Here is a 12072-nt window from a genome sequence, read left to right as displayed (position 1 = left end):
GTTGACTCCCCCTGGGTATTCACACATTTCTTGCATTCCCCCTCTCCCCTGCTGACTCAGAAATTGTCCAGAATTAAGAGCTGAAGGTTAGCATTTAAAAACGGAAATTTGACTAATCTCAGTGGAAATTAGGGATTCTGTTTAAAATAATATATTAATATCTAGAGAAGGAACAGAATCCCCCTATGAAGCTGCCAGTCGAAATAAGCCTGGCTGTTCTGTGCCCAGCCGTTGGAAAAGGTGTGAGGCACATTAATCAGTTGTTTTGGAATGGCAACTGGGGAAAAAAACTGAACAAATTGCCTTTCAGGAATTATATTACACAGTGTGAAAAATGCATGGAACAGGCTGGAGGCACTGACTGCAGCAGGCGTATCCAGAACACCTGAGGACCTCGAAGATTGCAGACAAATTTATAGATATTATTTTAGTAAAACAATCTTCCTAAAACACCATGGGCCTACTTTCATCTTCTGGTACAAAGTCTATTAATATATAGGCAGGGAAAACATTAGGAACTTCACGTCTGGCTGGTTTTTTGAAGATGAAAACACTCCTCTTTAAACAAAATTACATATTGGGGTGGATCGAAAGTCTACCTTTAGTCAGGTCTCCTCCAAAGTGCTACGGAAGATCAGCCACTCCAGAGATAATAAGGAAGAAAAGTTCTGAGTGAGTGGGGAAGTGCTGATCATATTAAGGGAATGGATACAGCCACGACAGGCTGAGCTTCTCAGAAGCTCAGTCAGAACTAAGGAGAAGCTTGGTGACCAGATTGTCCCACTTTTGGAGGGACATCTGGGGACACCTGGCAAATTGTACTTATGTTGAAATTTAAAAATATATATTACAATCCTATTTTTGCATTCTATGCGTTCTATGAAACTTTTTGTTGCTCCATATAGACCAAAATTTTAATCAAGAACCCCCCCCCCCCCGGTCAATGGTGTCCCGCTTTACCAATGTTGAAATCTGGTCACCTTATTAGAGAGAGCCCAATTGGCCATGGCTTGTTCACTCTTTCAGGATTCCAAAGTGGCAGAATGGGATTAACTTGCAATAGGACACTTGTTAACAGTGCCAGTTCAAGTTCTGTTCCCTACCACTGCTCCTACTTACTCTCTTTACTTTTTTGCTGCCCCAACGTCCTTAAAAATACTATGGGAACTGGTGTGCATAGTTTGACCATTATGCTTTTCACAGAATCTAGGGCAGCCCTTTCCAGCCTACCATGGAGGAACCCCTGAAATAGTTTTCCAGGCTTCAAAGAGCCATGGAAGTGGTGACAGACCCCTTCAAAGAAGTGGGCGCAGAAATAAGATACGGGAACCAGCCAATAAATCCGTTGATCATTTACTGTTTACATTGTGGATAAAGAGACCAGTCCTGTAAAACAACAGGGGAAGTGGGTTACAGTAATGTCTAGTGATGTCAGTGATCATCCAAACTTCAGTCACTAACAGGCCTGCTATTTCACCAGGTTCCCCCCCCCCTCCCCCTATGCTCAGTGCTCACCATCTCTTAGTTCATAGTCCCTGGTCTTTCTCCAGAGACAGGTGGCACAGGGAATAAGACATTATCTTGGGCAACCATCAAAGGCTGCTACATTTTCAAGGCTGAGAAGAGTTGACAGGGAATTAAGCTTGTGTACAAAGCACAGGTCTTGTGGGCTCCATTAATACAGTCAGTTAACCACTGTGCTTGCGATAACATGGCCCATTTTAGCTGGGTGGGAGTGCATGACAACTGCTCAAAATGGGTTATGTGTTTCCATTGTCCTGTTAATTAAGTGTTGATGTTATCTTTCAGAACTGTAATGTAAAGGAGAAACTAATTTGCCAGCTTTAGGATAAAAGCTAATCTCTTTGTTACCATAACAACATCTAGAAAACTCCCTAATCAGAATTCAATCTCAAACATATTTAAATACTTTAATTTCCCCCCGTTATAATCAGTTCTAAACCCTTAATAACATAAATGCAAGACTGGTGGAAATGCTGGATTAATGCTTGAGTTTGGCTTCAGAGTTCCATGATCTGAAGCAGACTTTGCTTTTTTATCTAGGGTTGAATAATCTTCCTGAATAACAGTGAATAAGAAGACCAAACTTTCCTTTACTTGTATCTGAGTTGTGACACACTCAAAAAAACATGATGGTTGTTTGATGCTCATGTAACATGGCTACGTAATATGGGTATGCAGGCTACATTGCCCTTGGGGAGGACCAGAAACGAATTGCTAATTACCAGATGGCCTGGCCCATTTGACTGGGGCTTCTGTGACATGAGTAATGTGATCTCTGCTCTTTTAGGTTAGTCTGTACATGCTGTAAGGCTGCTGAATTCTCATGCAGCTCATCCTGAGATATTGGCACTTATATCCAAAGCAAATTCCCCCCCCCCAAAGAAAAGGGGATTCTCAGATAGACTGTGGAGGTGCAATTTCATGCACATATGTTTTTTTTAATCATGTATTAGGCAAATTTTAGACCCTGAAGTATAATTTATATATATTAATGTACTGTACAATGTTAAGGAATTGGTAATTTGTGGATTTGGATCACATGACCTTAGTTTGCTCTAGAACAGGCTATATAGAGTCCAGGGGTAGTCAAACTGCAGCCCTCCAGATGTCCATGGACTACAATTCCCATTCGCTGGCAGGGGCTCATGGGAATTGTAGTCCATGGACATCTGGAGGGCTGCAGTTTGACAACCCCTGTGACTGTTGTACAAGATGTCTTAAGTTGCTGTTCATATTGAAGTTGATGTAAACCATTCCTCATTCTGATACTGTGTCTGTGAACTTAGAAATGTTACAAATATTAGTTGTAATCAGTGTAAAGCAAGAAGGTGCCAATCAAATATTAGTAGGCCTCTTAATTCCTCTTACATGGTATGGCTCAGGAGATCTGTAGGCATTTCACATTCACTGTATATATATATATATATATGTGCTGTATAGGCACTGTGTATATATATATGTATGTATGTATGTATATGTATATGTATATATGTATATATATGTATGTGTGTGTGTGTGTGTGTGTGTATATATATATATATATATATATATATATATATATATATATATATATATATATATATATATTTCACATTCACTGTATATATATATATATGCAGCTTTCCTAGTTTCTACTTAGCTTCAGCCTATTATTTGGAAAGGAAAAACCCACAAAGGCAGATTGCATATGTAAATTACCAGGACCAGGCCTGCACTAAGTCTAAACTATCAATGCAGATAGGTAAGTACATCACTGGTGACACAATTTGCTTTTTAATTGGAGACATGGCAGCTAGTGAAACTGTGGGAGCAAGCTTTGGCATTAAAAAGTTCTGTTATTCGACTTAAACATCTGAACCTTAGAGCCAAATGGAAAAATCAGAATTAACCTATCTTTCCCATTGAAATTGAATTATGCACAATCAGCAATTTAGCAAAGGTAAGAGGAAATCCTACTTGAGTAAGTCATTTGATACAATTCCCAATTCTTTTGAATCTCTTTTACCACTACCTCTCAGTGAATAAATCATTTTTAATTGCACAAATGTTTACTTTAGTACTCTGTATTCCAAGGGAGAGGGGGGGTGTTGAGATCACTCTTGAAATCAACATGTACTTACCACCTAAAAACAGCATACTTAAATTGGCGACCTTTAAATTGGTGTTTCAGGACAGGAGCCGAAACATTGCAAGAACTGGAGGTTTGTTGTGCCCCCAGCTTTGCCTTTGAGGAAACGTAGCTAGCCATATCTCCCCAGGAGATGATCAGAATGGTACTACCCTCGCTTTCACTGAGAGAGACTGCTGGTTACCTTCTGTCAGTGAGCAACTGTCTCGCTGCAGAACGGAAGCACGGTCCCGGACTGGCTCTTTTGTCTGGACATAGACAATTGTTTCTTGGATAGCAGGGTGTCTTCAGAATGACAATGTACAAGAGCAAACGCAGAAATCAAAGATGTAAGTAGCCATCACTCATTTTTTATGTCCGTGACAGAGACAGTCTGTATACATTTTACATTTATAAATGTATTAAATTAGATCATTGAGGAGGATCGTCGAGGATGAAAATGTCTCCCCATTTGATTGAAAACTATGCTTTACTTTCTTCTGCAGTGGCTAAATTACCCAAGAATGGCACATGTGGATTTTTCTCTCTGCTTTTATGCTACAATATCTATATTATTAATTGAAGGAGAGATCATAAGAATGAAAAATAAGCTCACTTGTTCCTATGGAAACCACCAGTAAGTGACTGCTTTGTAAAATCAACAAGGAAACAGAGATCAAACGCAAGTTCACACTAGCTCAGCTTCTTTTATGCAGGGCAGAACAATTGGACATTATGAGCCATTTCTGGGGAAAGGAGAGAACTGTTTTTGCATTGCAACATTATTGTATGCAAATTGACTTAAGGTGCCTAGAAATGCTACAAGTTCAGTTGAGCTAATTTTTCATACGCTGCTGTGAAGTAAGGGAGAAGTCGATGAGGACAGAAGGGAGAAAGTAGACTGAATTAAAAATCTAATAAAGAAGCAAGTAAAATCCACATAATTGGCAGTTCTGTTATTTCTGTTGCTTGAAATAAATATATACCTCCAACTATAATGGGCTGTTCAAGTAGCCATATTGCACATCTGAATTGAATGAAAAGATTTATATAGCTAAAGCTATCAAGCTGGTACTCCGGGAGTTAGGATCAAAGGCATCTTATCTAGAATTGCCCCCATAGTAAGACGAGGTATCTTGGTTTGAAGGGGGAAATCCAACCCGTGAACTTTTGGAAGACAAGGGAAGAGGCAATGACCAAGGGAAATAACGCAAGCTTATTATTAGTTGGAGTACTGTAGGGGGGGAATGGGCACACAAACAATTAAGCCTTTTGGCGTCTTTTAATCTATAGCCAAAGTTTTGGTGGTTAGAAGAGCAATATTGCTTTGGGATGAACTCAGAAAGGACAGGATTTGTTCAAAAGAATGTACGCAAGTGTTCTTTCTTTCCCCTGAGTAATGCTATAAGAATCTGTTGTTGATTTATTATACTAAGAAAAGTTGTCAAGAATATTAAACAGAAGCTATTGTAGTAAAGGCATATATTGATATATTACAGTTCAGCATTCACCTATTTCCTTTAATGTTGTTTTAGTTTTATTGAAGGAGAGCAATTATATGTGTTGTTCTGTATTTTATGAAAGAAACAGAGTAAAATCCTGGTATACAAAACAGCTGAACATTTGTAAGAACAGCAGATTGTATTTCACCAACCATAAACTTGACTTTTTCTGTTTCAGTTAATTCTGTTCCTTCACATCCCCTTCTCCCATTTGAATTGCTGGGGGGGGGCTCCATTTGTGCTGGGTTATTGTTTTGGGGGATGGGTTAGCAAGAAGACATGATATATTAGTCAGAAGAAAAATGACTAATTCCCATATAAGATTTCTGAAATTATATTTGAGGCTGCTAGAATGATTGTGTAGGTGAATTTGGAGTGTCTAAATATATTGCATCAATAAACTTCACTTACTATATAACTGGCTGTTATTAAGTGAGGATATAAAATGGTGTTAATTCATGTTTCATGATGCATAGTACAGAGGAGAAAATATAGTCTGTCAACTTAAAAAAAATACCATTTGAGAGGGTATAATGTTTAGAAAGTAATTTCTCCGATGTTACAATCTCAGTTCTACATTAAGTATAGCAAAAACAGTATATAATATTGTTTGAAACATCTTAACACAGTTGTAACTATTTCCAGATGTAGATGTTAAATGTCTGGCTCAGATAGCCTTACTGTTAATGCTTAAAAGCAACTGGGTAGCACTGGGAGTAATGCTAAACTGGTCTGCTCAGAAGTGAATCCCATTCATTTAAAATGATTTTATATATTATTTATTTTTCAATACCGATGTTGCCCTTCCCTTAGGGATTTGGGATGGTATGCCATTCCTTGTTAAAGGAAATTATGCTTATAATGATGTGAACATCTTCCCTGCCACAGTTTCCCCAAGGAGCCAGTTGAGAGCATGGTGAGGGTTTTTGCCACCAACTCACAGCTGTGTTGTGGTAACCCCATGGAGTTTTCAAAGTAAGAGATGTTCAGAGTTGGTTTCCTGTAGCCTACCCCTGAGTAATGTATCTGGAGACTTCCTTGGGGGCCTCCCATCTAAATACTAACCAGGTCTGATCCTACTTATCTTCCAAGATCTTATACCATCTAACTAGCCTGGGGAGAGTATGCAGTTGTATCTGTGGCACAGGGAAGAGACAGTGTGAGGTTAAAGGGTGATACGGGTAGCTAATGGCTGTGCCTTCCTTCCAGTCATTTCCCAAGCTCCAGCTGGCATGTTGAGACAAAGTGAACTGACAGTTGCAATCTTAATTCTACAATTGATCATTTCTACACAGAAATGCAAGAGCCTCTTGTGGCGCAGAGTGGTAAGGCAGCAGTCTGAAAGCTCTGTCCATGAGGCTGGGAGTTCGATCCCAGCAGCCGGCTCAAGGTTGATTCAGCCTTCCATCCTTCCGAGGTCGGTAAAATGAGTACCCAGTTTGCTGGGGGGTAAACGGTCATGGCTGGGGAAGGCACTGGCAAACCACCCCGTATTGAGTCTGCCATGAAAACGCTGGAGGGCGTCACCCCAAGGGTCAGACATGACCCGGTGCTTGCACAGGGGATACCTTTACCTTTACCTTTACACAGAAATGCGGAAACAGGTTTGTCAGAAATTAATGAGGGTCATAGCAATCGAGAGCCTACCTCAGTGCTTCTATCCATTCTATTTTGGGGTCTGTCTTTCCTCCATAGTGGTCTTTCCATCCTGCATTCCATCATCACAACTAGCCTGTTGGGAAGTTTGGGCTAAGAGATAACAAACCTCAGGTTTAGCCGGTAAGCTTTATGCTCCAGTTGATGTTTGAATCTGGATTGTTCTGTTCTCTAGTCCAATCCGACTCCATTTTGGCTTCTATAATCCATATGGAAACAATGGATCATGGAGCACTTTCTTGGGGGGGGGGCATAACTTGGACCCCATAATGCTAATCCTCACCAGACTTGATGGGAAGTTCATGATCATTTGTGTTTCATGAACCGTACATGCCACGAACCACAAACTATAAAAGGCATTTGCCTTTTTTACTGCTGCATCACACTGCCTGCTCATGTTTAGCTTACAATCCACAAGTACCCCAAGGTCTCGTTCACACACAGTGTTACCTAGAAGCGTATCCCCCATCCAGTAGGCATGCTTTTCATTTTTCTGACCCAGATGCAGAACTTTACACTTATCGTTATTAAATTGCATCTTGTTCTCATTTGCCCAATTTTCCATTGTGTTCAGATCTCTGTCTCTATTTTCTGGAGTATTTGCTAGTCCTCCCAATTTGATGTCATCTGCAAACTTGATGAGTAGTCCCTCCACCCCCTCATCTAGATCATTAATAAATATGTTAAAAAGTACCGGGCCGAGCACCGAGCCCTGAGGTACCCCACTACTCACCTCCCTCCAGTCTGATGAAACACCATTGACAACAATGTATAGGCTCTCTGTTTTTATTTTGGCCTCTCCCACAAAAACATAGCCTCAGTGAGAGGGAATCTTATAACAGAGTGTACATAGCTCCACAGTGAGTTATTTCACACATTATTATTATTAGATTCCTTAGAATAACAGTGTCAAAGCTGTATCAGTAAATCTAGTGACATTCTTGCCACGTGAATTTGGAGCATTGCAAAGGCATTCGATAATTAGGAAGAATAGCTTTGGCATTTCTTCTCCTGATGTGGTAACAGCTTTTCACTTATTATGTTCCTATTTTCTAGCATATGTGTTATTAAACAGCATTTGTCTAATGTCAGGATACAGCACAACTTCCTTGCAGCTTTATGTAATGTTGTTCAGATGTTGGAGGACATCAGTCGAAAAATTCAGCATTTTAGACGTCTAGTGTAATATGGCAGCATGATGCGCAGTGGGTTTTGATGTAAGGTGATTAAATAAACAATGGGACAACAGCACCATGAGAGCTCCAAATCTAGAATCCATTTGGATCACACCTGTTTCATTTCCAGCACTGTGTACTTTTCATTTGCAATGATTCCAGTTAATTAGTTTAATGAATGAACCTATTCAGCTCTGCCAGGTCACTGAGGAAACTGGCCCATTTTATTTCTAATGGCCTTCATAGAAGTCGGCTCAGCTATCTTGACCAATCAGTTTTAGTTGCATTGAGAGTTATGGGAGGGAGAATTCCTGAGGCACCAGAATTCATATTAGAGAAGACTTATCCCTTCCATTGGTAATCATAGCTGAATATTTATTTCTCAGTTCTTAAATCTATCCTGCTTAGGTCCATAGTGGAAGAAGCAACCATCTATACCAGAAGGAGTGGAAACTGTAGTTTAGAGTAATTTCCCACGTTCTCTGGACTCTCTTTTTGAAAAAGGATCTTTGCTGATATAAAAACAATGGAGCAACAGTGGCTGCAGTGTATAAAAACAGCTATGCTTGATTCATGCCCAGCTGCCTTGGGGCCCTGAAACTGAACCTGGCGAGGTGAGTCTAATGATATTTAGCCCTGGAATTGACCAGGAGTGCCCAAAATGTATTAGCCAGGAAAAGCGGTTCCTCAGTGGAATAGGCTTTCTCAGGAGGTGGTGGGCTTTCCTTCTTTGGAAGTTTTTAAACAGAGGCTAGATAGGCACCTCATAGAAAGGCTGATTTAGACGGATTGTGAGTGGGAAGGCAGTAGGAATTGTGTCCATGCTTGGCTCTTGAGGCCCTTTCTTGAATGCCCAGGAAAATGCCGACCACTACTTTGGGGCCAGGAGTCAAATTTCCTCTAGGTCAGACTGACCCTGGATTCTTGGATTGGGATGGGGGATCATCGACCCATTATACACAGGCCAGAATGCCTGTGCTGGCGACGGCAGGGCATCAGGGAAAATCTCCAATTATACGCCCTCACCGCCAGCACGGGCATGGCCTGGCCCAGGGCCACGGAAGGCCCGCATTATCCAAACAAAGGAACTTCCCAGTAAACAGAACAGTGCCGTGGTGAGCCCAAGGTCACCCAGCTGCTGCATGTGGGGGAGTGCAGAATCGAACATGACATGCCAGATTAGAAGTCCGCACTCCTAACCTCTACACCAAACTTGTCTTAATCAGACAATGGCATTTTTCCTCTTCAAGAGACTGCTTCCACTGATAGTTTCCAAACTATTTTATATTTTAACACACAATTGAGTATAATTGTGATACTTGTCTGGTCATATGATCATTCTCTTTCTCGTTTAAATCTCATAATGGAAGTCCAAATTTTAAGAAGATGAAGCTGTGTGAGAAAGTAACCACATTAGTACAGTTTTTAATGAAAAACCACTTAAATATCTGTGTTACACTAGTAAACAGCAGCAGTTTGGAAAAGGAAATATAATTATATTGATAAATTGCCCACAAAAGGCACTTTAAACTTTCCCTGGCTATGATCAGAGAATAACATCCGTAACCGTTAACTAATGCAAGTATAAAATTGTTGCAGCTGTATGTAAATTGGAAGTGAGGACTGAAATTTATATATACAGAGCTCAGAATAATTTGCTGTTCCAAAACAATTTCCTTTTACAAACTGACACCTGCATGCCTGAAAAATAACTTAAGCTTTGTGTTTGAAAACACCAATAGAACAGATAGCTGAAGCAGTCCTTTGTAGTGAGCTTCTAAATAATTTCCCATATCTTAATAACATTTCCAACACAAGTGGCACTGGAAAAAAGAAAGTGTCTTCATTGCTAGCTCAGAAAATAGAAAATGTGTAGTGATTACTTTCAACTCCCAGTGCAGTTCCATTGTAAAATCTTCCTTCTTATTTATTTTATTTATTTTAGGTTTATATACCGCCCTTCCATACAGCTCTGAGCAGTATACATATAACCTTATATAACATGATTACAGAGAGATACAGAAGCCTTTATTGGCATAATGTAACATGATTACATAGATCATTACAACAAATATAACAAATATTTATATAACAATATATATAAAATATAACAAATAACAAATATATAACAATAATAACATGTCAACCAAAACAATATTTAAAAGGAACAGGAACATTGCCACAGCTTTGGGTTGGTCGGATTCTTCAGTCATGGGAAGGGGTGCCTGAGGGGGCAGTGAGTGTTTTGAGGCTAGTTGGCCTCATGCAAATGCCTTGGAGTTCACTAAGGCAAGGGTATGTTCTGTTGCGTATATTCTGGACAGAGTGTGGAACTGAATATTGTTACTGGATCATACTAATGGTAGATCTAGTTCAGCATCTTATTGCCCACATTCGTATACCGGATACCCCCTGGAAGGCCCGGTGTCCCCTATTTTCCTACCCTGGATCTGCCTCTGCGTTCTAGTATTGTGATTAGATTTGCTTTGTCCTTTGACATTTGTAGATGTGACCAAACTTATTTTTATTCCCTCTATGGATCTATCCTTTGCGCTTTATCACAGAAGTAGAGATCTACTCAGGAATAAGCTTGCCTTTTCTAGTACTGATAGGTACATTTTATTACAATAATGTAACTTTGTGTCTACACAAGCAACACGGTTAGAGCTGGGAGGCTTAAACATGATAGGGGTCCATCAAGGGTGTTTATTAGCTCCTCTTTTTGTTTAGTTCTAATGTTTTGTTGAAAAACAAAATTGCCATCTGTTTAAGTTATGTGATTAAGTTATAATTCACAGCTGCATAGAAATGCTCAAGAACATTTTGCAGAGACAGTTGTCCTCCATGCATGAGAAAATGCAGCTCTCTGACAGAAGGAAAAACAGCAGTCTCTTTCACCTTGCTTTCTCCCCACCTCCCAATGGTGCTGGCTGTGCTGCTTCTAAGATATTTTCAGTGGTTCTTAATAGCTAATTGCAACCTGTGTACGAAAACATTATTGCATTTATAACCTGCAGTTGTTAGGGAAAGCAGGCATCCAAATGTTGGTGAGCTTGGCTGGCCATTTAAGATGATAGCATAACTGTGCTAAACTCAGACAAGTACAACTTTAGGATTAATGATGTCTGCATTTGTCAGGCAGCATCCCAACGACATAGACTGACAGAGTTGCAAGTGAGCTTGCACAGAGATTTCTGATTGTGGTGATTGGCTAAAACAGCTTGGACCCACCAGCACATTTACACCAAGAGAAAGATTTCCATGGACCATTACTTTCTCACCTTCTCTCTTTAGATGCTCCCCCAAATGCTAGTACTGTGGGGTAAAAATACCCTGCAGTGATTAGGAGAGGGGAGAAAGTAAGTCTTCCTGGATGGAAATCCATCTGCAGAAACACTGCCGTGGATCCAATTTTATATGCATTTCACCCATATGCATTCACTGTGGTTCATACCATCATTTGAACAAATCTCCCTCTTGCAGAATTTATCTGCATGGTCAAGAGACAAACCATTTGCTGGTTGTTTTCCTTTATCTTTGGTGCCTCAATGAGATTTACAAGAACTGGGCAGCTAATAATGGAAAGATTAATGAGAATATCAGAAGGTATTTAAAAGATTACTCCTAGTTACTGACTATTCGTCTGCTTGTTGCGCTCTACAATTCATTACTGCATAACTATGGGAGCATATGGTTTGTGTTCTCAGCAAAGATAGTTGTTACATGGATCCGTGAAGTGAATGTACAGGGAACTTTTCTTTCTTTTGTTCAGAATTTAAGAGATTATGGAACTTTAAACAACAGTGGTGCAGTGGAAAGAAAATGAAGACATTTACCATTATATTGTCATGCCTGCTGCACTTCTCTTTAGCCCTCAAATGGCAAAAAGCCTGGCTCATGCGTAGATGCCATAAATAGAACACAGCAAGAACCATCCCAGCAAAAACCATGAAGATGAGAATCAGGTGGCTAGAAGAATTAATCTGGAGGTTTAACCTGAGAGCCAAACTATATACGGCCAGTCACAGAACTGTGACAAGGAGGTAGGTAACCCCACCTCTTAAGAAGACAAAGCCCATTAATATTTGAACCAAAATGCCAGAATAAG

General features: G+C 40.0%; 1 protein-coding gene across 12 annotated transcripts in view; it reads left to right on the top strand.

Annotated features, from left to right (window-relative positions):
• The window catches only part of RALYL (RALY RNA binding protein like), a 298190-nt gene that overhangs the window by 221119 nt on the left and 64999 nt on the right, over window positions 1-12072 (top strand). For 3 of the 12 annotated variants that reach the window (XM_077352025.1, XM_077352024.1, XM_077352022.1), the window contains exon 1: window positions 3823-3981. The exons of the other annotated variants lie outside the window; for them this stretch is intronic. In XM_077352025.1, coding sequence (XP_077208140.1) covers window positions 3945-3981 — 37 coding nt within the window. In that variant the 5' untranslated portion in view covers window positions 3823-3944. Of the gene's footprint in view, window positions 1-3822; window positions 3982-12072 lie in introns of those variants that run through there. 12 annotated transcript variants of the gene reach the window in all.

This window comes from Paroedura picta, chromosome 9 (genome assembly GCF_049243985.1).
Source record: "Paroedura picta isolate Pp20150507F chromosome 9, Ppicta_v3.0, whole genome shotgun sequence".
NCBI classification, from domain to species: domain Eukaryota; kingdom Metazoa; phylum Chordata; class Lepidosauria; order Squamata; family Gekkonidae; genus Paroedura; species Paroedura picta.
The sequence above is the reverse complement of the archived record's forward strand: the minus strand, read 5'-3'. Positions and strand labels throughout refer to the sequence as shown.